The sequence below is a fragment of the Staurois parvus genome, unplaced genomic scaffold (assembly GCF_062004578.1).
Source record: "Staurois parvus isolate SC_StPar_1 unplaced genomic scaffold, SC_StPar_1.0 ptg000167l, whole genome shotgun sequence".
Classification (NCBI taxonomy): Eukaryota; Metazoa; Chordata; class Amphibia; order Anura; family Ranidae; genus Staurois; species Staurois parvus.
In genome coordinates this window covers 1,421,190-1,448,999 of record NW_028317963.1, presented here as the reverse complement: position 1 = coordinate 1,448,999, position 27,810 = coordinate 1,421,190, and the positions used below count along the sequence as shown (strand labels likewise).

The following is a 27,810-nucleotide window of genomic DNA, read 5'->3' as shown; positions in this document are numbered from 1 at the left end:
GTAAAGCTGCGTGGCAGCACACTCACTATTCATTGCTTCGGACCCACTGCTCCAGCACCTCCGGTTCACCGCTTGGCACTAACAGCACATCACCCTGCATTAAAAACAGCCCAGGTCCCCATAATGTCCTCCCCTCTCCAATCCACCAATCTGTCCCCGCTGTGCTTCTGGCTGGCATTCCTTCCTCCCCCTCCCATCGGCTGCAGCTTTTGTACACAGGGCACAGGGAAGATGTCAGGATGGAGAACGGGGAGGGGGCTGAAAAGGAAAGGAAGGCTGGTTGTTTACCCTTACCTTTCCTTGAATGAACATAGTGAGCGATGAGTACTGATCACTCCTGTTTACATTCATCACTGGAGCACAGACTGCTTTTCATTCATATACAGTACAGCTCAGGCTGCAGAGAAAGGGACTTCTGTCCCTTTCTGTCTCAAAAAAGAGACATCAGGTGCTTTTTTTTAGACCTCTGATATCTCACAAAAGTCTCCCCCCCAAAAAAAAATAAATTGTAAAATACAAAAAAACCCCCAAAAACATAAAGCCTTGTTTACAGGATATACTACCACATACTCCTCTGCAAAACTGTGTTTACCTACACAGGGATGCCCAGGTGTTCCATGTATGCACATGTAGGCAGATGTAATCTGGGATGTGGATACTGCAAGAACACAGCCAATGACATCCATGTGGGTCCGGGTGAATGTCCCTAAGCGGCTGAGTCATGCACCCACACGGTTGTCAGATTGGGAGCAGCAGCTGTGAATGTGCAGCTGCTGCATCACAATTGACGTGAATGGGACTGCCTGCATGGGGGATGCACAAAATACTTGGCACTCCACTTTAGTATGCCCCATGTGAACAAGGCCTTAGCAGCAATTTAGCAGAAATTTTGTAAGCTGTGTTTGTATTCACTAATAATGATTTTAGTGTATAGCAATTTAATTAACATTTGTGCAACTATTGCAGGGTCTACAAAATCAGTAGTACTTTTTTTTATATTCTATAGGTTATGTGCTCTCAGAAAATAGTTTGGGGGTCTTTTTTGTAAAAAAAAACTCTGAAAGCTGTAAGTGAAAAATAACCTCAGAAATTTAGAGCAAATAGTTTATGTAGAGTTTTGTGCACCTTCAGTTTTCACCATTTCACAAAAAGGCACAATTTACAATGTACAAATATTTGTTATTTATTAACTTAATACAATTCTTACTTTTATAACTAGTAGGAATTTAGCAGGAATTTTGTAATTTTTTCCATGCATGTATCCACTAAATTATTTTAGTGTACTTTTAGTAAAATTATTGGTTTGACAAACATTTGCGCAAATATTTGAGCCTAAAAAAAATTAGTAGCACCTTCCTTTTATTCTATTGGTCCTATTCTTTCAGAAAATGTATGGTGGGTCTTTCACAAACTCTGAAAACTATAAGGGAAAACTAAAAAAAGCAATGGAAAAAAAGCAAAAATGGCCTAGCCATCTGAGTTTAAAAGGGGAGCGCAAGGCCTGGCAGTGAAAGGGATAAAGGAGTTTAGAGGCAGAAAAATAAACACTGCCAGTGCATCCAGGAGCAGAGGAACTTTAGCAGAAAAAACATTGCCAGCACTTCTTCATAAACAGTCTTTATTGGTACAACACATAGTATGATCCATAAAACTGACGCGTTTTAGCCAAAGCCTTTCTCAAAGCATACATGAAAAAAATAAAATCCAAGTATGAGTATATAACCAATATAGGGGACGGTATCATCTTAACTAAAAACATTAATTGGTTGATTTATATGACATGGAGATAGAACCTCTCTTATTTATACAGGAAGCAAGTATACTAAGTTGAACAGAGTGTAAGCAGGCATTTTAAATAAGAACAACTACTCCTACAGGGCACCCTCTGGGATCAGGAGGTCACTTTTCATTATGCCCCCAATCGCTTTCAGCACAAATTCTTTTCACATCTTTGTTCCATCATTTCCCGACACTTCTTCTTTCGGGGGATTAAAATGTTACCTTGGATTCCGTTCTAGACAGGCGCTCTGCTTGGGGGGTGGTCCCTTCTCATGCAGAAAGAACACATCACTCCTGCAGTCTGCAAGGCTGGAGGGAACTTCACCCAACTGAGAGAGAATTCACATTCTACTCATAACAGTTTCTGCACATAAATGCAGGTTCAGTCAGGTGTAGTCTGGCACATATGCATCCCTTTCTACCCCTGGTCAGACCATGATCCTCTGGTCTTACTTCCTGGTCCAAGGCGGTTTGACACAGTGCCTTTTTCTTTCGCGCATTAAATGAGCCTCTATTGACCACGGTTTGGCACAGTGCCTTTTTCAATTGTGCATTAATGAGCTTCTATTGACCACTAAGGTCAGCATATTGAATCTTTCATCCGAACAAGGCTGAATGGGCTTTGCGTTGGACCAAACATAAGTTTTATACCTGTGCTAATAAGCAGGGTCTGATGCTGGCTAGGAAACTGCATTCTGTGGGGAAACCCTACAAGCTCCCTACGGGGGGTTATACTTCCAATCCCCAGCAGATCATCTCTCGCTTTGCGGACTTCCTTTCGCATCTGTACGCCAAACAAGATCCCTTTCCCATAGCTCAGCCGGAAGTGTTCTTTCAAGATCTACAGCTTTATTGCAGGTGTTACTGTATTGGAAGTATCTACAGCTTTAATGCAGGTGTTACAGTATTGGAAGCTATCAAATCTTTACGGTCCACCGCAGCCCCGGCTTTTCAGGCCTCTATTACAAGAAATTTGCAACCCTGTTGGTGCATTATTGACTGGTTACTCATATCACCATGATTCCTAAGACAACGGAAGACATGCTGGAACCACAAGCCTTTTGGCTCATTTCTCTTCTTAATGAGGATTTGACGATATTGTGCAAGATTCTCAGTCTGTGTATCAATAAATATTTGCGTAGCCTGGTCCACAGGGACCAAGTAGGTTTTGTTCCTGGGATTCAGGCGGACGGCAATGGTAAGGTGGTTCACCTTTATACACCTTCTGCAATAGCAGGATTCTTTGGCCATATATAAAGCTTTTGATTCCTGTTCATGCTGTCCCTCTGGGGCTTTGGGGATTCTATCCTTTCTTGGATTCAGGCCTTGTTGGATTCAGGCCCTTTGGCTTCGGTTAAGTATGCAGTGTATTTCTAAGATCCCTTTCCTATCTGGCGAGGGAATAGACAGGGATGCTCTTTGTCCTGGCGCTTGAGCCGCTGGCCTTGGCACTCTGGGCTGATTGTAATATATTGGTTGTCCCATAAGCGGGACAGGAATTTGAGTTGAATTTTTTGGTGGATTGACCCTATTGACTCTCACTAATCTTTTGATGATGCTCCCAAGCTTGCAACAGGTTCTTTCGTTTTTCTTCTCAATTTCGGGTCTCCGTATAAATTTAGATAAGGCTGTCCCTCTCAATATCACTTTGGCTTCAGATTTGGTTTTGTGCCTGCAGTCCCACTTTCCTTACAAATGGGCTTCCTGTTCACTCAAATACTTGGGCATTCGCCTGATCCCCACATATGGCTCTTTGTTTGCTGCAAACTATTATCCATTGCTTCGCACTGTGTCCTCTATTTTGCGCTCGTGGCAATTCCTGCACCTGACCTGGATAGGATGGGTCAACTCAGTGAAAATGACTATCCTGCGTAAATTGTTATATTATTTTCGTACTCTCCCAGGGCGGGTTCACTCCTATTTCCTCTGGCTGATTTAGGCGAGGATTATGCGATTTATCTGGGCTGATAGATGCCCCAGAGTCTCCAGAAATACGCTTTTTGTTCATAGACTGCAGGGAGGTACTACCACTTGTCATGAAAATTTTGTATTGTTGGTTGAACTTTAAATGTGTCATATATGAGTGTTATTCATATGTCTCTCGTGTGGCTTAATTAAAGCTCTGAAGGCTGCAATTGGGCCATGCGCATGTACAATGTATGTATTACAGTACTCAGCTCGGTAATGGATGAGATGGCAGATCTGCGCTTATAGACCGGCGTGTATACCACCACGGCATTCGATGCGATCCACATATCAGCAGCATAGTACCACATGGACTTCATAACGCTAGGCGCCAAGTGGTACGAACTCTGGGTGTAGGCTTATGCATATCTTACAACCCATTACCGACCTGAACTGTATCCGGATGGATGTGTTTTAATAAAGATCGTATCGGGCCCATCCAGGTACAGACTGATGTTTCTAGGGAATGCTTGTACAAGGAATTTGCATACCAATAGGAGCTAGTAGGACAGGAAGTATCCCCTCCATAGAGGGCTCATGGGGGGAAGGGGAGGAAGTCTGCTGACCTCAGAGAGCTCATGGGGGAGGACCAGTGATAGATAATAGGAAAGGCTATGCTCCAATCGGAATGTACATCCTGTGTATAGGCACTCCCCATTGCATTGTTCGGTGGGAGGGGATTGACCTTATTTTTGTGGGGGGCGTGTGTGTATTTGTAATAAAACCAGAGGGAAGAATGAAAACTTTCTCTATGTGAATTCCAACAGCATCCTGAGAGTGTCGTGTGATCATTCTGGGGTATAGGGAGCTCCATTTACCCACATTTCAAAAGAAGTTAAATCAGTTGGAAGGGCAGGAATCCTGTAGTTTAGCTGCAGTTGTGGTAAGCGAGATTCACACAGCTTTATGGGGGATTTCTGCGCATCCAACTGCGAGTACTCACGGTAAGGAGAAATTCGTTAGAGCGAATTTCCAAGACAGTTTGGCGAGCCAGTGGATACTAACGTGAATTCTGCGATAGCTAACCAAGTTCGAGGGGGGAATGAGCCATCATGAACTAGCAAAAAGTATGCCGGCACATTTCAGGTCTCTCTGCCTTTAAGAGGATCGCTTTTTGTGCGTTTGTGTGGCTAATTTCGCTCTCTGTTAGCTAACGTGAATTCCGCTTAACAAGGACCTAGTTTTGTCCTAAAATCTTGATTTGTGGGTGAAAGACAAGGGTTTTTCTCTGCTGAGAGCAGCAGAGGGGTGGGTTTGGTTGGCTGGATTTGGTCAAGTTTAAAAATCTTCCAACCAAAAATTAAATGGGTATATGTTTTAGCGGGTAAAAGTTGTTGCATGTTTAGGTAAGTATTTGTGGGTTGTAGGTACTGTGGTGATTGCTCTACCCCCCTCCACGTGAGGTAATTATCACAGTGCTGAAAGGCTTAGGTTAATTGTTAACTGTTGTAAGATCTTTGTGTGTATGTAGTCTGTGCAATGTTTTGTCTGTACTCTGTTACATGTGCATGTTAGTGTGATATGTTGGTGTTTTATGTCCGTTCCGTGATTGTACCAATTTGTGTTGTATGTGTGCTGTATATTGCTGTGTAATTGTCCAGTGTATGTTCTGTCCAAAAGTCTGTTTCCTATATGCATTTGACACATTTTGTGTTTTTAATCCAAATTTTTCCAGTTTAAGTTGTTTGCTTTTAGCTTTAAATTTGCGTATTGCCAGCCAATTTAAAGTGTGTTAAGCGAGTTTTTCCCTCACGTGTTCCACATTTAGTGAGCGTGGTGAAGTTTGGGTTTTTTGCACATAGATTTCTTGTATAGTGATTATGTTTCTCTTGTGTTTTTCTTGTTAAAAGTAGTTCCTTATTGTAAAGCGGGTTTGTTTTAAAGCTGCTGCGTTGCGTGTTTCGCGTCCAGCAGACTTTTTGTGTAAACGGTTTTAGGTGGTTACAGTGAAGATTGCGTTTGTAACGCGGATCGTTTAGCGGCGCTGATAGGATTGATTTTCGTGTCAGCAACGGGTTATTCTTGGAGCAGTTTTTCGGTTCAACTCTGTGTAATTGTTTTACTGCGAAACGTCCCGTGTTTTCCATAAGGTTCCACTTTGTCCTTTTTTTAACGGTTTTTCTAGCTGAAAAGGGTTTTTTTCTGTGTGTATTAGAGAAGTTTTTTTCTTTACACAATCTTTCCTAAAGGTCAGTTAGCAGGTTTCCGGGCAACCAGTGACCCCTAAGTAACATCCAAGAACCCCTCTTTTTGGTTGGACTTGTGTTAGCTACTGTGTGCAGGGAGAGAAAAGCCACTTTCATCATTGTGCGGTGTGGCCTGCCAAACACAGTGGGGGATGAGAACCACATAAATTACGCTGTGCGAGTGGGCGGTCCAGGGAAGTGTAACGCTTAGCCTGGTTACCACAAACACTTCGGGTGGTCAGGATCACATAAATTGCGCTGTGGGAGTGGGAGGTGTGCTCTCAGTCTGGCCACCACTTGATGCGCTTCGGGTGATCGATAAGTATCACATAAATTACGCTGTGCTGGGAAAGTGGTGGAATCAGGCCTCTCGGTAGGATCCCACCGAGTGCTCCAGGGGGTAAACAGGTACCCGGACGCGGGATATATACCAGTGACTAGTCACGATGGGCAGTAGTCAGTCCATGAAGAGAGAGGGGGAACCAGCCCTCTTCAGGGTAAGGACAGCTGCACAACTGATGAAGGTGAGTTTGGGGGGGAAGTCTACAGAACCCCTCAAAAGGTGGAATAAATGGTCGAAGGGTACCAGATGGGAAATTCCCCGGGAAGGTACATTTGACGCATGGAGGTGGGAAAAATTCATCTCTGAATTTGGACCACAGATGCAGGCGTCAGAAGTAGAGATCGCACAGCTATGGCTTCACAGGTCAATCCGATTAGGGAAGCAGGGCATACATAAACTGGTGTCTGTCCGGAAGAACCAGGTGATGTATACCTGGCCTCCAGAGGGAATAAAACAGGAGGATCCAGTGTCAGAGGTGGAGGAAGCTCTTTCAGGGCTGACTCTACTAAGGCAGGCAGGATCAGGGTCTGCTGGGGTTCCCGAACAACCAACAGTGGCTGAGATAAGTATAACTGCACCTGTCTCTTCTGTTAGTGACGTCACTCTTGACGTACCTTCCATGTCTTCTGTATCTATGCCTCAGCCTCTACCTCTCCCTTCTCCCTGCTTCACCCCAGCTCCTTCTGTTTCCAACTACGAAGTCTTCTCAACAACCGATTTGCAGACTATCTGTGAATCAAGGGGAATAGACACATGGTTAAGAAACAGGGCGGATTGCATCAAAGCGCTACGAGCCACTGATCAGACCCCTGATCAGTTATACCCTGATATACCAGCTATACCCTGATCTGAGGGACCTCAAACCTGAAGGTGCAGTAAGCGAGGTGGTTAATCTAAGCCCACCGATGAAGCCAGCCCTTGCACTCTTCCCGGACCGAGGCCTATCTAGTCAGGGTGCAGCAATTTGAAGGTCCTCCCAATGCACAGGGGGAACGGACTTTAGGGGAACGGGTAGTTTGGCATGTCCCCTTCACCCCGGCAGAGATCCGCACTATTCTGGCTGAGCTCCCGGACTATCGAGTCAATCCGAGAGGATTTGCTCGAATGTTTGGACAAAACCAGTTCAGCTATGGTATGAGCGGGTCAGATTGTGCGCAGATCCTGCGGGCAAAGGTGGGCATGGAAGTGGCCAGTACAGTGATTGCAGGGTGCTCTATAACCACTCATGAGGAGATGACTTCAGGGGGCAAAGAGTTCTGTGCACAGCTAAAGGCAAAGCTTCCAGAAATGTATGGTGCTACCTCTACTACGGACATGATGCTCACCCAGGGTCCTAATGAGGAAAGTGCCTGCTTCTGGCGCCGTCTCAAACAGACGGCACTGGATGCGGATCTGGAAGTTGGACCTGATGCTCCAACTGAAGGGGTAAAGGTGACCGCGACGCACATTCTGTTGCGGGCCAAATTTTTGGAAGGCATCGATACTAAAATTCGGGAAAGGCTGGTTCTGGCCCGACCCAAATATAATGAGATGTCTATCCCTGCTATCCTTTCCACTCTTGCGGCAATAGAGAGGGAAATGGATAGAAGAAAACAGGACAAGGCCAAAGTTCTTATGTCCCAGACCCCACACAAAAAACCAAGGGATCTGGGTCACAGGAAGGATAGTCCCCCACCCAGGTGCTTCCAGTGCCACCAAATGGGGCACATGAGGAGGAGCTGTCCCCAATTACCTAAAGGTTTGTGGCAGTTAATTCCTGATGAGTCCTCCGCCCCTGTGACCACCATGGTAAGTAACTCCTATGAATTCTCATAGGAAGTTGACAAATCGGTGTCGGCCCAGATCCATCTTTTTCTAGAGGAATTAAAATATCCCCTCCCTTGCCTCACCGACACCAGTGCAGCAAGAACGGTCTTGCGAAAACAGGACATCCAAGGCAAGGTACCCCTCTCAGGGGAAAGCCCTCCTAACCCCTACGAACCTCACTATCAAATGATGCACTATTCTTAACCCAGCTTCTCTTCTTCCTGTGTTGGAAGATGAGAAGGGGGGGAGGACAGCAACGACAGTGCTGAATTTTGCAACACGACTAACAATACTAACACCTCTTCTGCTAACATGTCTTCTTTGTCCACTACTAACCTCTCTTCCAAAGGACACGACTGCATTTGTTTGGTGGAACTGGAGTCAGCGGCGACACACCCCATATCACCCCGAGAGTAGCGGTAAGGTTGAACGTCTTAACGGAATCCTTAAAAACAGGATCTCCAACATCATGGCCGATACCCAAAAACCTTGGCCTGAGTGTCTCCCCATTGCCCCCTATTCCATCCGGAATGCCCCTCGGAAACCACATGGGCTGTCACCCTACGAGGTGTTGTTTGGGGGACCTCCCAAAACAGGGTTGTACTTTCCTCAACAGTTGTCGTCTTTGCATTCACAGTTTACAGGTTACGTGCAATCTCTGCAACGGGAGCTGCAGAAGATACACCATCGGGTTCGTGAATCGCTCCCCGATCCAAATGCAATAACAGGTGTTCTTTCTATTGAGCCAGGTGATTGGGTCGTCCTAAAGAAACATCAAAGAACCGGACTCGAGCCTCGGTTCACCGGACCATACCAAGTCCAGCTGACGACACCTACCTCACTCAAGCTCGAGGGACGAGACAACTGGGTGCACGCAAGCCACTGCAAGAAGCTTTTCAGCTACACCAGAGAATGAGGGGTGTCATTTTCCTTTTTCTTTGTATGTCTTACATGTGTGTGAACGGAGGAAAAGACGGCAGATACCCCAACCTTTTATTTAAAATGCATCTGCGTTTAGTCAGAACCGCCAACAAAACCAACTGTTGGGTATGCTCTAAGCCCCCACCCAGTCATCACATGTCCGCAATGGCCGCTGTTCATGTCCTATATGACATCCGCGTCGGCATGAAAAAGAAAGGGACCCCTGGTCAGCCCCCACGTAGACATTTGTCGGTAGAACTTAATGACACATTTTTAGCAGGTAACATCAGTTTTAGCACCAATATTAGCTCTAGCTCCTGTAGGGCCCTCACCAGTCCATTATGGGTAACTGGGCAGCTAGGCAGCCCTCAGGTGTGCTTTAACACCAGCTTTGGCACAGGTAACAAGTTTGTTGGGACTACCACCTGTGAGGGAGGTATAACTGTCAATCTGACTAACCAGACTTCCCTTCTGAGTAACCACACTGACCGACCAGAGCACGTTTGCTGGAAGGACGGATGTGATGTAGCAGTCTGTGCAACTGTTGCTCAGTGCCAGAGGCCGAACGAGGAACTCCTCCTGCTCTGCTCTGACAGGTCCATACTATTTTCTGTGTGGTTCGGCAGCCTATAGAACATTTCCCCAGAACGCGAAAGGTTCGTGTGCCCTCATAAAGCTAGTCCACGCATCCTATGTAGTGATGGATCATGAAGAGTTGATGGTCCACAAGAAGGTAAGGATGGCAGGGAGAGTTCGCAGGGAGCTGTTCTCTGAGGGCGACCAAGCATGGGCTTAATTCCCCTCATGGACAGGTTGGGGAATAGAACTTATGAAGTGCCTGAACAATTTTTCTGTCATCGTGGATAGTATGTTTAACGAGACCGTAGAGGCTGTCAGAGAAATTGCCCAAGAACAACGGCAGATGGGAATTCTAGTGCTTCAGGAGAAGATGGCCCTTGATTACCTTTTAGCTGCCAAAGGGGGGTTCTGTGAGTTAATCGGAGAGGATTGTTGTACTTGGATAGAAGACACCGATGACAAGGTCCAGGCCCATATGGACAAAGTTAGTGAACTACAGGCAAAAGCTAGAGCTATAGCTAGTGAGGGTTGGAATCCGTTCAAGGGTTTGGGAGGATTGGGAGATTTCCTGTTCTCCATCGGATCTTGGTTGAAGGAAGTGTATATCCTGATGCTTCTCTTTTTCCTCTGCCTCTTATATGCCGCGGTGAGATGTTCCTGTTGCCTCATCGACCGTGTAAGCCAAGCTCGGGCAGACGACCACATCTCCATGCCCCATCCTGGGATCCCACTCCAACCACTGATCGGAGGAAGACCTCACCAACCAACCACCTTCTCTACAGATTACGTCCTGGCTTTCCTCTAATTTATCTCCCTGAAGACCACATTCTCCAAGACCTCCAAGCAAGCTTCAAGCCACATCATGGTTTGTGTCTGCGATTTGGAAAACTGTCTGGGTCGAGACCAGCCTTGTGTGGCCTCGTCTGCAGGGGCAATTTGAGAATCTGCTGCTGGATCTCCCCAGACCACGGTGGGACCACAAGCTTTATTCATACCACAAGTCTGTTTGTGGTTTTTGCAAGAGTCTTCCTGTAGTGAAGGTTCCAACGCTCTTGAGGATCATCGCTTCAATCAAGCCCGTTTGCGTCGAGTCTGCGTCGGGTCTTGTTGTTTCAGGTACCCCGTGGAGCTTTATTCTCAGGGACAACTACAGGAACTCTGGTCTAAGACCAACTCTTTGAGGTTTTGAGACTACACCCATCAAGCTGAAGAAGATCAAGAAGGGACACGAGGAGAATATGATAAAACAGGAGGGAATGTCATGGAAATTTTGTATTGTTGGTTGAACTTTAAATGTGTCATATATGAGTGTTATTCATATGTCTCTCGTGTGGCTTAATTAAAGCTCTGAAGGCTGCAATTGGGCCATGCGCATGTACAATGTATGTATTACAGTACTCAGCTCGGTAATGGATGAGATGGCAGATCTGCGCTTATAGACCGGCGTGTATACCACCACGGCATTCGATGGGAATGCCACCGGCCTGTATCCACATATCAGCAGCATAGTACCACATGGACTTCATAACGCTAGGCGCCAAGCGGTACGAACTCTGGGTGTAGGCTTATGCATATCTTACAACCCATTACCGACCTGAACTGTATCCGGATGGATGTGTTTTAATGAAGATCGTATCGGGCCCATCCAGGTACAGACTGATGTTTCTAGGGAATGCTTGTACAAGGAATTTGCATACCAATAGGAGCTAGTAGGACAGGAAGTATGCCCTCCATAGAGGGCTCATGGCGGGAAGTGGAGGAAGTCTGCTGACCTCAGAGGGCTCATGGGGGAGGACCAGTGATAGATAATAGGAAAGGCTATGCTCCAATCGGAATGTATATCCTGTGTATAGGCACTCCCCATTGCATTGTTCGGTGGGAGGGGATTGACCTTATTCATGTGGGGGGCGTGTGTGTATTTGTAATAAAACCAGAGGGGAGAATGAAAACTTTCTCTATGTGAATTCCAACAGCATCCTGAGAGTGTCGTGTGATCATTCTGGGGTATAGGGAGCTCCATTTACCCACATTTCAACAGAAGTTAAATCAGTTGGAAGGGCAGGAATCGTGTAGTTTAGCTGCAGTTGTGGTAAGCGAGATTCACACAGCTTTATGGGGGATTTCTGCGCATCCAACTGCGAGTACTCACGGTAAGGAGAAATTCGTTAGAGCGAATTTCCAAGACACACTGTCTATGTTGCACGCTTCCTCTGATGTTCCTCTCTGGGTTCCTAACTGTGCCCCTATTGCGACATCGACGCTTCTATCCCCATAGGGTGCTCTACACCTGACAACATTGAGTCCAATTCTGCCTGCAAGTGTGGGACTTGGTTCACTGGAGTCAGTGATGTCACCCTTTTTTAATATCTTAATTCATTTTTAAACGTACAAATCTATTTCTTACCAGCTTCATACAATACAAAAAATCTTTACTTAATTTCCCCCCTTTCTCCGCCTCCTATCGTCATCCAAGTTATTCCGGTACACTTATTTTCTGAATCTCTTGTATGTATTACACTATCTCTTCAAAACTCCTGTATTTTGGGACATTTCCACTAAAAATGTGCCATTGTACCCTTACTTACCTTACCAACACTGGGGTGAGGTGTCTGGTCTTAGTTTATGTTTCAATATACCATCTTACCAAGCATTTATAATTCATTCCAACTATATTCATATTTACCACCCCATGTGTAAACATTTTACTTTTTTGCTGCTCATTCACTTTTGTTCCAAGCTCCCACTTCTCTAAAAACTTTAAACTTGCCAATCCCTCTATTTCAGTAAGAGTTCAAAAGATCTTAGAGATGGTATGTTTTTGTTTATACTCAACAGTAGTAGGATATTTTTCTTTCTCTGTTCTTAGTGGTTGTGGGAGCTCTGCAACAAAATGTCTTATCTGACCATACCTCCACTCATCTAGTGTAGAAAATATTGCCTTCTTGCACTTCAACTCTTGTAATGAACATAAATCCCCTTTATCCCCTGAAGTATTGTCATTCCCTGGCGGAACAAATTTAGTTCCCGCCAATGGTATTTACAGTGAATTAAACTTCCAATCCTTTTGTTTGTGCATTTCATCCGATATCCTGAGTACGTTTATTCATACATTATTCCCCCCCACTGACACCAATGATGGGGCACTATTCCTCCCCCCCACTGACACCAATGATGGGGCACTATTCCTCCCACTGACACCAATGATGGAGAACTATTCCTCCCCCCCCTGACACCAACGATGGGGCACTATTCCTCCCCCCACTGACACCAACGATGGGGCACTCGTCCTCCCCCCACTGACACCAACGATGGGGCACTATTCCAACCCCCACTGGCACCAATGACATACTATTCCTCCCACTGACACCAATGATGGGGCACTATTCCTCCCAATGACATCAATGATGGGGCACTATTCCTCCCGCTGCTACCAATGACGGGGCACTATTCCTCCCGCTGATACCAATGACTGGACACTATTCCTCTCGCTGATACCAATGACGGGGCACTATTCCTCCCACTGACACCAATGATGGGGCACTATTCCTCCCAATGACACCAATGATGGGGCACGATTCTTCCCACTGACACCAATGATGAGGCACTATTCCTCCCACTTATACCAATGATGGTGCACTATTCCTCCCCCCACTGACACCAATGATGGAGCACTATTCCTCCCACTGACACCAATGATGAGGCACTATTCCTCCCACTGACACCAATGATGGGACACTATTCCTCCCACTGACACCAATGATGAGGCACTATTCCTCCCAATGATGGGGCACTATTCCTCCCAATGATGGGGCACTATTCCTCCCACTAATACCAATGATGGGGCACTATTCCTCCCGCTGATACCAATGACTGGACACAATTCCTCTCACTGATACCAATGACGGGGCACTATTCCTCTCACTGACACCATTGACGGGGCACTATTCCTCCCAATGACACCAATGATGGGGCACTATTCCTCCCACTGACACCAGTGATGGGGCACTATTCCTCCCACTGACACCAATGATGTGGTACTATTCTTCCCACTGACACCAATGGTGGGGCACTATTCCTCCCACTGACACCAATGATGGGACACTATTTCGCTCCATAAGACACACTTGGGGGGAAATGTCTGTGCGTCTTATAGAGCAGCCGGCCCAGTATTCCCACCGCCGTTATATGTCCGCAGTCTCTGAACAAATGCGGACACAGTACAGGAGATGACCATAGTTAGATGGCCCCCTGTTTAAAAAGTTTGAGGACCCCTGTTCTAGACCCTATTCCTAATGTTCTAAGTAAATCAATCATAAAACCCTAATCTACTCTGTTGAAGGCTATTTCAGCCTCTACCGACAGAATAATTCCTGGTACCTTTCCTCTTTCATGCTTTTGTAGGATAAGCAATGTTCTTAAGCTGTCATCCTTTCCCTTTCTACATGGAATAAATCCCACTTGGTCTAAGTGTATCCAGTCAGACATCAACTCTTTCATCCTTGTCGCTAATACCTTTGCGTACAATTTTGTATCAATGTTTAACAAAGATATAGGTCTATAACTGGCCTTCCTTAGGTATACCCATGATATATGCCTGCAATGACTCCTCCCTCATCTTTGTCTCCTCTCCCAGAACGTTCATGTAAGTACACAGTTTCTGGGCTAATTGTTCTTTGAACTTCTAGTATCACACTGTGAATCTGTCAGGTCCTGGGCTCTTCCCTGCAACTGTGTCCTTTAATGCTAAGTTAACTTCTTCAATTGATATTGGGCTATCTAAAGCTGCTAATCTGGCTTTATCCACTCTAGGTAGTCCAGTCTCTTTCAGATTAGTCTGCTTCCTATCCTTCTTCCGATTCCCTCTGGTTTTTACTTTCTAACCCATATAGCCTGCTTTAGAATTTCTGAAATGTGTTGGTGATATCGATGGTTGCATAAACCATTTCTCCTTTTTCATTTTATCTATGAAATTCTTTGATTTCTTTTCCTTCAACTTCCTCATTAAATATTTCCCTGATTTATTCCCCCACCGATATCTATTCTTCGAAACCCTGTTGAAAATGTTGCTGGTTTCTTGCTCCTTTTAATTTCTCTCTTTTTAATATCTCTTGTTGTAACTTCTTTTTATGTAGTTGTTCCAACTGATATAGTTCTTCCGTTAATGTCTTAATCCTTTTCCCTCGTTCTTTCTTCATCTCCGCCCCTATTGCTATCAGTATGCCCCTTACCAGATCGTGGCAATAGACACTTCCTCAGTTTTATTAATCTTAAAATATTGATCTATATTGATATTGATCTTGTTTGATTTTACAAGTAAATTTACATATTTATTTTATTCTGTTCCTTCCGAACTGTAGTTTTATTGTGACAGGAGCATATGCTCTTTGTAGGGGCAGTGGTAAATGGAATTTTGCAGTAAGAAGACCTTCCCTTTCCTCCCCTCCGACTTATATTTAGTCCTTGAATCAAATGTGACCCCGTCACAGTTGATTTCTTCTTTTGGGTAAAACTCCTTCAGACCCTGATCTCTCATTTTTAGGTCTGAAATTGCCAGCATGGATATTGCCCGCTGTGTTGCTCTATCCTCTTCTCCCCCTGCCTCTTCTTTACTACATGTCTCTTGCCTGTCTGATACACCTCTATCCGGCTCTTAAAGCCCCCTTTAGCCTGCCTTCAGAGGCAAAGGCTCTCATCTCCGAGACATTATCAGACACCACCCCTCCCCATCTATCTCTTTTTTTATAACTCTTTGTCATTTCTCCTCAACTACTCTTATGTTCTCTTGCTCTCCATCAGTCCATCCCTTTGGAGTGTGTAGTTCTAATTTTTTGCAAAAGTCATTTAAATCTTCTAGGAATTTCAGTGTCACCAATTTTCCGTCCCTCCATCCAGTCAGGCATACCGGAAATCCCCAGTTATATCGCACATTCCTATTTCTCATCTGCTCCAACAATGGTTTCAGTAACCTTCTCCTGATAAGTGTCTCTGATGCTATGCCCACAAAAATTTGTACTTTCGTCCCACCAAACTATATCTGACACTCCACGTAGCTTCTTCCAAATAATCTCTGTCTTCATAATGATGGAACCTTACTATCCCTAGGGGTATCTGATGGGACTTTTTGAGATGTTCTGGATATGTATTCTTTCTTCAATTGCTCGGTTTCTTTTCTTCCCATTATTGGATTAAACTATTTTCTCATGGCATCTCTTAGATGTTCTCCTTAAGACTTAAGTCCTTAAGACTCCTAAAATTATTCCTCCTGGCTCTATTTTCCTGCTCTTCTAATCTGTAGGATAGAAGTCTCTGTTCTCTTTTCATTTCATTCATTTGCTCTAATTTATTACTTGTGCTTGCTTCTCCAGCTTCCATTCCCTCAGTTCTACACGATAGAACTTGTCCCATATTGCCGTGTAACTCCGCCATTTCACTTTTTATAGAGTTTCTAATTTTGCGAACATTTTGGCCCTTTGTGGGTATTTGGGACCTTACTTCTTGTTCCTCCATGTTTCTTTTTCCCTTTTCCCTCTCCAGCTTTCTTTTGAATGGTATCTTTCAACTGCCTCCAGTGATAATCTCCCCTGCTCTCCAACTTTCTTCTCCTTGAGTTTCTGCAAGAAGGGTCAGACGCACACCGGAGGATAGATGAATATAGTGTGTATTTATTAATCCATAGGACACACAGAACACCAGGACATAGATACAGGACTGTCCTGCCCCGACTTGGCTATGACCACCTACAACAACGCGCTCTCAACAGCCCTTGACTCACTAGTGCCTTCCATCAGACCCCGACCGCTCCAGCCCTGGCAGACTGATCACACCAAAACCCTCAAACGACACAGTCGTGCCCTGGAGCGACTATGGTGCAAAACCAAATCCCAACAAGCCTTCACCCGCTACAAATCTGCCTTCCACACCTACACCTCCTCCCTCCATGCTGCCAAACAAGCCTACTTCCTGACCCTCATCAAGGCCCTCTCCTCCAATCCTCGCCGACTCTTCTCCACCTTCAACTCTCTACTCTCGCCACCCCCACCTCCACCCAGCACCTCACTCACTGCCCTTGAGATTGCCAATCACTTCAAAAACAAGATTGACACAATTAGCAAGGACATTGCCGCAACTCACACGCCCTCTCAACTCGTCCCCTCTCACACAGCTACCCCCTCATCCCCCCTCCCCCTCGACATAACCCGCAGGGACTGCGTCGCTGCTCAAACTCCCTCCAACCCCCTTCCCCCTCACTCAGCTACCCCCTCATCACCCCTCTCCCACGGCCCCACCACTGCTCTGACCTCCACTTCCACCCCACCCTACATTCCTCATACTGAAGCTCCCCCAACACTCCGCACCTTTGACCTTACTACCATCGAGGAAGTCTCCAAGATCCTCTCTGATGCCCGCCTCACCACCTGCCCCCTCGACCCTATCCCCTCACAACTCCTACGACCTCCCTCCCCCTCCATCCTACGCTCCCTCTCCTCCGACACTTTCCCCTCCCCTCTGAAACATGCACACATCACCCCCATACTTAAAAAGCCCTCTCTGGACCTCAATGACCCGAACAACCTCAGACCCATCTCCATGCTCCCATTTACATCTAAACTCCTCGAGCGCCTAGTCTACACTCGCCTATGCTCTCACCTCAACGACAACAACCTCCTCAATCCCCTACAGTCTGGCTTCCGTCCCCTACACTCCACCAAAACTGCCTTACTCAAACTCTCCAACGACCTGCTAACCGCCAAAGCTAATGGCCACTATTCAGTGCTCCTACTCCTTGACCTCTCTGCGACCTTCGACACAGTCGACCACCCCCTCCTCCTCAATAAACTACACTCCCTTGGCCTCAGAGATTCTGTTCTCTCCTGGCTCTCATCCTACCTGTCACAATGCTCTTTCAGCATTACCTATAATGTTGCCACCTCCCTCTCACTCCCCCTCTCTGTTGGGGTCCCTCAAGGCTCTGTCCTCGGGCCCTTTCTCTTCTCCATCTACACCTCCTCCCTTGGCCAATTCATACACTCTCACGGCTTCAACTACCACCTCTATGCCGACGACACACACATCTATCTCTCAACCCCCCACCTCACCCCCTCGGTCTCCGCCCGAATCACACACCTGCTGAGCGACATATCAGACTGGATGTCGCTCCACTTCCTTAAACTGAACCTCTCCAAAACCGAATTTCTTGTCTTGCCCCCAGCCCGGACACCACCCCCCATTGACTTCTCTATCACATCGAACAACGCTACCATCAAACCCGCCCCGCAGGCCAGAGTACTTGGTGTCATTCTGGACTCCAACCTATCCTTCCAGCCCCAAGTCCAATCTTTAACAAACTTGTGCAGACTCCACCTCCGCAACATCGCCAAAATCCGCACGTTCCCAACTCCAGAAACCACGAAACGGCTCATCCACTCCCTCATCATATCGCGACTCGACTACTGCAACTCCCTCCTCACTGGCCTGCCTCGCCGCTGGCTATCCCCGCTTCAGTCGATCCTGAATACGGCTGCCAGACTCATTCATCTTTCCAACCGCTCCATCTCCACCACCCCCCTCTGCCAATCCCTTCACTGGCTTCCGATTGCGCAATGGATCAAATTCAAAATCCTAACGCTGACGTACAAAGCTGTCCACCATACTGCCCCGAACTACATCACTGACCTAATATCCAAGTACCGCCCAGCACGCACACTCCACTCCTCACAAGACCTCCTTCTCTCTAGTTCCCTGGTCTCCTCCTCCCATGCCCGCCTCCAGGATTTCTCCAGGGTGTCACCCATCCTCTGGAACTCCCTGCCCCAACCCATCAGATTATCACCTACTCTCCTCTCCTTTAGGCGCACCCTGAAAACCCATCTCTTCAGGGAAGCCTACCCCACCCCCTGCTAACTTGCTGACCTCCTCCACTCTTCCTACCACTCCATCCCCCACAGCTATCTCCTCCTGTGCCACCATCCCCTCCCTCCTAGATTGTAAGCTCGAAAGAGCAGGGCCCTCAATCCCCTCATGTTTTGCATTGTATTGGTATTATTCTGTCACATGTTCTGTCCCCCTCTGTAATGTACAGCGCTGAGCGAACTATTGGCGCTTTATAAATACTGTATAATAATAATAATAATATTTATGTCCTGGTTTTCTGTTTGTCCTATGGATTAATAAATACACACTATGTTCATCTATCCTCCAGTGTGTGGCTGACCCTTCTTCCTGTTGCATTGTGTGTGGTGGCGAGCCAGAGCCTGCACCTGTTGTGGATTGATCTGGATTGTTTGCCTGAGCGGTATACCTTTTGTTCCTTGAGTTTCTGACATGAAATCCTCAGAACTCTTCTATACAGTGTGGGAACTCGCATTAAAATGGTAGAGCTTTTTTTAAAGCACACAGCAACTCGCATCTTCTTTTCTTTTTAAAGGCCTTTTAGCCCAATTTTATTTAAACGAACGTTCAATAACATGCTTCCCACGCTGGGGTATGCACCATCACACAAATGCAACAAATATTCAGCCTCCTGGCTTGTACACAGAATTATGTCTGTCTCCTGCAGACTCTTTCCAAAATGGTTGTTTTGCACACAGCTAGCTTCTAGCACACAGCTACTCTGGTTTCCACCTCTCCTAGGTGAAGCCCACCTGACTCCAAGGCAGTGACCTCCTGTCTGCCAGGGTGGTGCCCAGAATCATGGTTTGGGCCTCTACAAAAAGGCCTGCACATACCTGCGCAATCAGTGTGCTGGCTGCTTTCAAAACATGGACCCAGGATTGGAGATTTCATCCCTCCCAAATCCCGTAGAAATCTCCAGGCCACAGGTCCCAAAACAGGCTTTACAAACCAATTAGGAAACTGAAAAACCAGTTTCCTCTGCATTAAGAAAGCTGCCTGGAGCCCCTCAACCTGTATGATTGAGAATCCTGGGTTATCACTGTGATTTTCACCGTGGCAGGATATCACAGTGCCACAACAGGCATATACTTTTTTATTGTGCTTGTGTTTAAAATTTGGCTTAAGGGTTCTCGCTCCCCCTCCTATGACTTTACATATTTCTCAGGATATACGGGGAGTTATAATAATACGTGCAAATTTACTTTTCAGACTAAGTCCTTCAGTAGACCTCTGGGGCCCCCCAAAACAACACCAATATTTTGTCCTCCTGCCTCCTGGCCTCAGCATACAGAACTTTGTGGATTCAAACCTTGGGGATTTACAGCCTCCCCTGGCCACTCACCCGCTCTGTTCACGCTGGCCAGGCGGTAGTTGTTCCTTACGTTTTTTTATCATGGTCTCGCTAGCTCTCTTTTGGTGTCCCTGGCCTGGTGATCTGTCTCAAGTCACCACTTCATGGCTCTTGGTCGACTCTTTAGTGCACCCTTCTCCTGTATCCACTTGTTGGTCAGCCAGCAGTCCTTCAAAGAGGGAGCGGGGAGATTCCGTCAGCACCAGTCCCAGGCTTCCCTGCCCGATCACCTGACTGATTCTCCTACTCCTAGTTGGGTCTCTCTCCACCTGCAGGCGGGTGTCCTTCTCCCAATTTGCACCATTGCATGGCTGCATGACTCTCCCACTCTCCGCGGCCACGCGGGACCCTCCACCTCTCTGCGACAGCAGACTTGCAGGGGATCAGGTGAGCCCCATCGTGGGGCTCCGGAGCTCCTAGGCCACGCTGCTACGAGACGCTACGCTCCATACCCCCCTCGAGGAGCTCCAGGCAGGGATGTCACCCATTCTACCCCTACTCCCAATTACTAAAAATACTGTTTTCCTGCCGGATTTAGATCAACCTGGGGCGTTCTCCTGGTGGGTGGCCAATGTTTTTTCCGCAGGTGACACTTCTTGACTTTTTGGACTTTCCCCACCTGGAACTCTCTTTGGGATGCTCCCTAGGGGGAATTTTTTTCGTTACCTTCATTGGCTGACCTCGCTGCACGGCACTTCCGCCTTCCCATATCAGAAATCTGCCTTTGAGTTTTTCTTTGTTTGTTTAGTGTAAACAGTTTTGATATGGAAAAAATATTGTTGTGTAATATAAAAGTAATTTATATTGTTGGATGTCATGTTCAACATGTGGGATGCACTGTTCCCAGGTCATTGCTGCTGGTCTTATCTTTTTCTTCTTCCCTTACTCTTATTTCCTCTTTGTTTTTGCCTGATTTTTGTGAGGTGGTAATGTCTGCCTTTGATTTGATTCACTTTTTGCATTTTATGTGCCATTGCTAGCCCCAGTGTGGGCATGCCTTCTGCACCATTGGTGTTACAGCATTGTTCTTTTTGTATTTTCTGTGCCATTGATAGCCCCTGCGTGGGTGTGCATTTTGCTTTAGTCTTTCTTTGTTAAAATGTTTAAAATTAATAAAAACCATCAAAATACAAATAACAACAACTGAGACTCCATTATACCCACCACTGTCAAAAGGGAATATGCAAAAAAACTAATTTACCAAAAAGGTTCTTCTCAAAAAGTACATATTTATTTAAAAACATTATTAACATCCATCCTGTTTAAGCCGAAGGGAAACCTAGTATCAAGCGTATCAATCTGTTCGAGACCAAAAAAGAAAAAAGAATTCAGATTACCTTGATGTGCCTCCCTGAAATGCTTTGAGACATTTGAAATATTTTTAGCCTGTAAATTGTATGATCAGCCCCCCATATTCCACCATCTTCCTAAGGTGCATAAATGATTATTCCTGTTCAGGGATGTCCCATGGTGGCGGTGATAGGTTTCCTATTAGAAAAGCTCAGCTAGTGGGTTGATGGACATGTTCAACCCCGGGTTATCTTAGCGATACCGATCATTTATTATTTTATCTCGTACACGAGATTAAAGGCACAGGATAGCATAGAGGTTAACAGTAGACGTCAAGCCTTGTATTCAAGTATACCACAAAATTTGGCTATAAAACATCATTTGACATGGTACAGTACCCATAGTTTGCAATTATGTGAGTTTTTTGTGTATGGCAGTAGAATTTTACTGAAACACAATTTTTTTATGTTCGACTCTAGATACTAAATAGTAAACAGTGCCAAGGGGCATCGATGGAAGCCAAGTTCTCTCCCTTACTAGGGAGCCAAGTTCTCCCCCTTACTAGCGAACCTATATAAGGGTTGGTGGGAGTAGATTATTTTATTCTCCCAAGAAAACACATTTCAGACCCATACTTCTTGGTACTGTCGTTTAATTGATGATTTGATCTTTGTGTGGACTGGCTCCGTCCTGGAGATGGAACAATTTGTTCTATACTTAAATAAGAATCAATTGAACCTGGAGTTCACATATAATTTATTGCGGAGAGTATAGACTACTTGTATTCGTTCCACATGGATAAGATCCTCTAATACGCAACCAATCACAGGAGCGACAAGTAACCTGTGAGCTAAATAGTCTAGTACGTAATGTGGAAGCTTTCCTGCTGGAAAAATTACAACCTAGTTTCAAAATATATAAGGTTTTATCTGCATACAAGATTGGTAAACAACGTTTGTAATATGGAAGCTTTCCTGATGGAAAAATTACAACCTAGTTTCAAAATATATAAGGTTTTATCTGCATACAAGACTGGTAAACACTGTTTACCAATCTTGTATGCAGATAAAACCTTATATATTTTGAAACTAGGTTGTAATTTTTCCAGCAGGAAAGCTTCCACATTACGTACTAGTCTATTTAGCTCACAGGTTACTTGTCGCTCCTGTGATTGGCTGCGTATTAGAGGATCTTTTCCATGTGGAACGAACACTTGTAGATAGTGTAAAAGACATAAGAGTAAAGCGGTTACTTCTTTTTCAACAGGAGAAACATACCCTCTGAAGCGCTACATTAATTTCTAAATCAGTGATTTATATTGTTGGATGTCACGTTCAACACGTGGGATGCACTTTTCGCTGCCTATGTGTCAGAATATCAGAGCACTACAATGATACCAACAATTTACATGCAAATATATTTCAAATGTCTTGAAGCATTTCAGGGAGGCACATCAAGGTAATATTGATTCTTTTTTTGGTCTCAAAATTACAAATTAAAAAAACAGATTACAAAGCCAGAAAGAGGGGTCTGATACTCATTGTATCTTACTCCAGAGTGAGGTATGGTTGATCCACTAGGGTTCCTTTCAACTTAAACAACAGGATGGCTGTTAATCAGTTTTTGAAATAAATATCAGGTATTTATTAAGAATAATCTTTTTGATAAATTAGTTTTTTTTTGCATATTCCCTTTTAATAGTGGTGGGTGTAATGGAGTCTCGGTTGTTCTTATTTAAAATGCCTGCCTACACTCTATTCAAGTTAGTATATTTGCTTCCTTTATTAATGAGATCGATTTCTATTCCTGTTTGGTCTTCTTTGGTTCTATCTCCATCTGTTCAACCAATGAATGTTTTTAATTAAGATGATACCATCCTAGTGGACGGTATCATCTGAATTAAATACATTATGGGGGGGCTGATATATATATATATATATATATACACATACTTTGATTTTATTTGTTTCATGTATGCTTTGAGGAAGGCTTTGGCTGAAACAAGTCAGTTTTATGTCCATGTTGCAACAATATAGACTGTTTATGAAGAAGTGATCATGTTGCCAGCAACGTTGCTTCAGCGAGTGTTCCAGACTGAGCACCCCACTCCCACTCCAAGCAGTAGAGCTTGGGTGAGTTGTTTGGACTTTAGCAGAAAAACCGCTTGACGCATGTAAATTGTTATTCTGGCCAATGAAATTAATTAATGCCCAAATCCTTGTGTGCCTAAACATGCCTACACATCAAGTATTTTTTCTGACAAAACGCTGCTGCCAGGAGGAAAGGCTTCTAGGAGAACTGGCAAAGCATCCATGAGGCCTTAAAGAGTTGGCTATGTTTCCAAGTGACTTGGGGGTGACAGGGTCACTTTAACAACACATACCAGACCTTTAAAATAAGCCATTGTTGACCTTCTTAGACGCATGCACTTCTAATTTTATATTTATGTAATCTTTGTTTACACTTGCTGTTGTAAACAAACACTGGATGCTGTAAAGCCCACTACACACTATAAGAAAATCCAAACAAATGATAACCCAGTTTTCCTCAAAATTTCAGAGCAGGTCGAAACTGAGGATGGTAATAATTGTACGAAAATTCGAATACAACAAAGGCTTTTTTTGTTGTTTATTGTTTCTGATTATGCACAGTCTTTTGTATATGATTTTTCTTGTAAGAAACCCGTATGAAAACGGTACATATTAAACAAAAATTGTTAGTTCTTTTCTCATAAAAGAAAAATTTTGGAGTTTGTCCCTTCGGAAATTTCATGTTTGGAAAGTCTGAATTGGAAGTCGAAAGTTGTGTACAAAATCAAAAGATTGTGCTTCTTACGTAATTTTTCTTCCGATTTTCCCATAGTGTGTACCCACACTTAAGTAGCCTGACCCAGAGCCTCTTTTGTAATCTTTGAGAACATATTGCTCCACGATGCCAATGTCCTTACAAAGAGGTCAATAAGGTAAATTTTACTGCTATCTTTAAATATTTTAATGTCCATAGTCTTGGAGAAAGCAATAGCTCTGCAGGAGGTATTTCCCCATCAACACTGACTGTTTTGATGAGGGATTCAAGCGATTTTCTTTTCTGTAGTTGCAGGAAAGACAATTGTATAATCTATGGCCTGCCTTACTCTACTTTCTATCAATTTACTTTGCAAAAAACATCGATGGGCAAGATTGAGCCCCACTGTGCAACATTTATGGTAATGTTATTAAATATATTTGTATGACAATAGCAGAAATCTATGACTTATGCTATGGATTTTTACTTTGCAGAAATGCTTGTTTTTTAACATTTGTAAATCATTGTCAATAATTTTATTAAACAAGATACTCAGATGTTTTCCCTGAGAAATTAAGACCTGTATGGTTATTTGTTTAAAAAAAATAAAAGGTAACTGAAAGCCCACACTTATAAATATGCTGATGATCTACATCAATATATGGATATATTTTCAATCTAATCATTACGGCTATTTAATTTTAATGATTCCCAAAATGTTCTCTTTTATATTATTATCTTTGGGGAAGTTAACTTCCCCAAAGAGAAATAAGAAAGACTGGAAGCATTAAACCAAAGACACAGATCTTTGAACAGTAGATTAAAATGTAGCCCTTCTTCCATCATCATCTTTATTTCCTTTTCCACAGTAAATCTCAGACCACATCTGGTATACCGGACTTCACAGACTCCTGACATTCTTGAGGTGTTCTTGTGGTTCCATGCGACATGTCCCGTCCTATGATCTCATTTACTATATTAAAAAGAAAGCAAAAAAAAGGTTAAAAAGGTAGGAACTTCAATTTAAAGGAAACCTAAAGGAAACATAAGTCTGACGCTCTATAGCAAAACAGTTCCTTTTCTCACCTCTATCTCACTCCCGCACCACCTGACTCCCCCTGAAAACCCAGTACCTCTCAGTGTGAGGAATAATGGTGTTTTATGTTACTCACCATAAAATCCCTTTCTCTGAGTTCAATGATGAACCATAGGGAGCACCACCTACAGGAACAGGACACTAGGCAGAAAAGAAACTCGGGCCTATGGGCAGTCCTGGCTGGTATAAACCCACTCTCTGCTGTAGGCAAACCAGTTAGTAACAAGCAGTACACAAAAAAAAAACAAAACAATAAAGGGGGGTGGGTTTTGTGTCTGTCAATGAACTCAGAAAAAGGGATTTTACAGTAAAAAAAAAAAATTCTGTTTTCTCTTTTGTTCATTGACGAACACATTCTCTTTCGTTCATTGACGGACACATTCTCTTCTTATTCTCGACTGTATGGACGTCTGTAAACATTGTCAACAATACAGAGGGGTGGGAAACAGGAGTCAAAACGGCCACTATGCTCCAAAACAAGCAAATAGGAAAATACCACTCAAAACATTAGAATGCCCACTTGCAACTTTTTAGCCAAAGGTAACATCAAAAGATGTCAAACATCCACCTTATAAAACTTAATAAAAGTATGCACAAATGACCAGGTAGTCGCCTTACAAACTTGAGAAACTGATACCTGATGTCGAAACACCCAGGATGCAAAAATCGCCTCTGTAGAATGCGCAGTAGCAGGGAAGGGAAGAGTCCAACCCTTAGTAGCCACAGACTGATCAGGAAAGGTCTCGATCGAAAGAGCAGACCGGGACCGTTCCGTGAGTACTGGACATGTGTGCTGGGAGCACATATGTTTTTTCTTACATGAACGCAAATGTGCGGCCGCTCGGCGTCTAGGCCCAGGTCCCGGGAGGCCGCACATTTGTGTGCGGCCGGCGTAAAGGGGATAAAGAGCTTTCTGAATGATCTTAAAGTGGTTCTAAAGCCTCAACGTTTTTTACTTTAATGAATTAAGGTAAAAAAATTAAAAATCTGTGTCACCTGATACTTGCCTGAGCCTTATTGAGATCCAGCAGCGTGGGGCATGGCTGGCTGCGGATCGGAATAGCCGCATAGTCAGTGAGCTCCAGGAACCGAAGCAGCTCACAGCGACAGCAGACAGTGGGGAGCAGCCCTCTCACTCCTGGCAGCTGCCCTGAAGTGTCCGGACCCAATTGCCCCCTATGGGGAAACGTAAGATCAAAGAGGGGCCCCGCAAATTAACAGAGTTCTTCACTCCTGTGGGTGGCCCCTCCCCTCAAGATGGCGACGGCCCCAGCACCTCTCCCTCCGTGCAGCTACAAACAGCAGAGGAGAAGCCTCACTCCCACTCACCGCAAGATAGCCCTGCACAGCAGCCCCCAAAATGCAAAGCAGCCCTGTTCTCCAGACCTCCACAACCAAGGTGAGCAATCCAATGATTCTAATTCTCATAATCCCACCAGAGAATTTATTGAGATCCAGCAGCATGCACGAGAGCTGTGGCTCTCTTGGGCTTGTCCTTCCTTACTGGGCAGATCAATAGCAGTGGGGCCATTGGCTCCTGCTCCTGTCAATCAGCTCCAGTGATGAAGAAACGGAAGCAGCGGCGGGACTCAGGAACGAGCCTGGACATGGGAAACGGCTTCCTATTGGGGACTCCAACAAGCGAAGGAGCCAGGAGCGCCAGGAGGAGACCTGAGAAGAGAAGATTGGGGCTGCTCTGTGCAATTCTACAGAGCAGGTAAGCATGTCATGACATGCTTGTTATTTAAAAAAAAATCCTTTACAATCAATTTAAGTCTGAAGCTGGAAATAGGTGAGACCTGGTAAAACGTATAGAATGAAAAAACAGACGCCTAAGGTGGCAGGCTTGCAAAACTGAGAAACCATTGCCTTAAGCCTAAATGCCCAAGAGGCACTTTTTGGCCTAGTAGAGTGCACCTTGACAAGTAAAGATTTATTTAAAGTGGTTGTAAAAGCAGAAGTTTTTTTTACCTTACTGCATACTATGCAGCAAGGTAAAAAAAAACCTTCTGTATGCAGCTCTCCCTGCAGTCCCCCTAAATACCTAAGTCTGATCTCGATCCAGTGATGTGCATGAGAGCCAATGCTCTCTCAGCTCTCTTGCTCCTCACTGGCTCAGATACAGCAGCAGGAGCCATTGGCTCCTGCTGCTGTCAATCAGAGACAGTGATGAGGATCTGAGCCGCATTCTCTGTGTCTTTTGGATGCATGAGTATCCCCAGAGCAAGCAGCTTGCTATGGAGGCACTCAGCGGGGGACCCCAGAAGAGGAGGTTTGGGGCTGTTCTATGCAAAACCATTGCACAAAAAGCAGGTAAGTATAACATGTTTGTCATTTTAATTAAAGAAAACAAGATTTACAATCACTGTAAGACCCTAAGCTTGAACAATCATCTTGCTGAGCAGTTGAGAAACACTGGAATGCAAATCTGGTACCCAGGGACTATCAGGAATGATAAATAGTCAACCTTTCTAATAGAAGCAGTGGCTGAGAGGCAAACTCAAACAGCACAAATTACATCCAGGTAGTGAAGGAAAAGCTCCTCCCAAAACTACCTGAGGAAGAAAGGAGGCTCTATGCCTCAATACTACCTTGTTTTTGTGACTAGAAAGGATTCTTCACAGGACAAGGTTGCTAGCTCAGACACAGTTCATCCAGAGGTGATGTTGACAAGGAACGCTGCCTTGCGAATGGGAGTGGAAAAGGGCATATCTCTGATATTCAAGCTTTATCCAACAGTGATGATTTGCACTTGGAAATTGATAGAATCCATAGGGATCTGATTGCTCCTAGAGCTGAGGGTCCTCCACAGGACGTA

The 27,810-nt window shown here is 44.8% G+C and overlaps 1 protein-coding gene across 8 annotated transcripts in view; it reads right to left on the bottom strand.

Moving 5' to 3' along the window:
* Nucleotides 1-23,725: 23,725 nt before the first annotated feature.
* The window catches only part of NFATC3 (nuclear factor of activated T cells 3), a 619,175-nt gene continuing 615,090 nt past the window's right edge, over nucleotides 23,726-27,810 (bottom strand). For all 8 annotated transcript variants that reach the window (XM_089676358.1, XM_089676352.1, XM_089676355.1 and 5 more), the window contains one exon: nucleotides 23,726-24,869. In XM_089676358.1, the coding sequence (XP_089532484.1) occupies nucleotides 24,772-24,869 (98 nt within the window). In that variant the 3' untranslated portion in view covers nucleotides 23,726-24,771. The remainder of the gene's footprint in view (nucleotides 24,870-27,810) is intronic.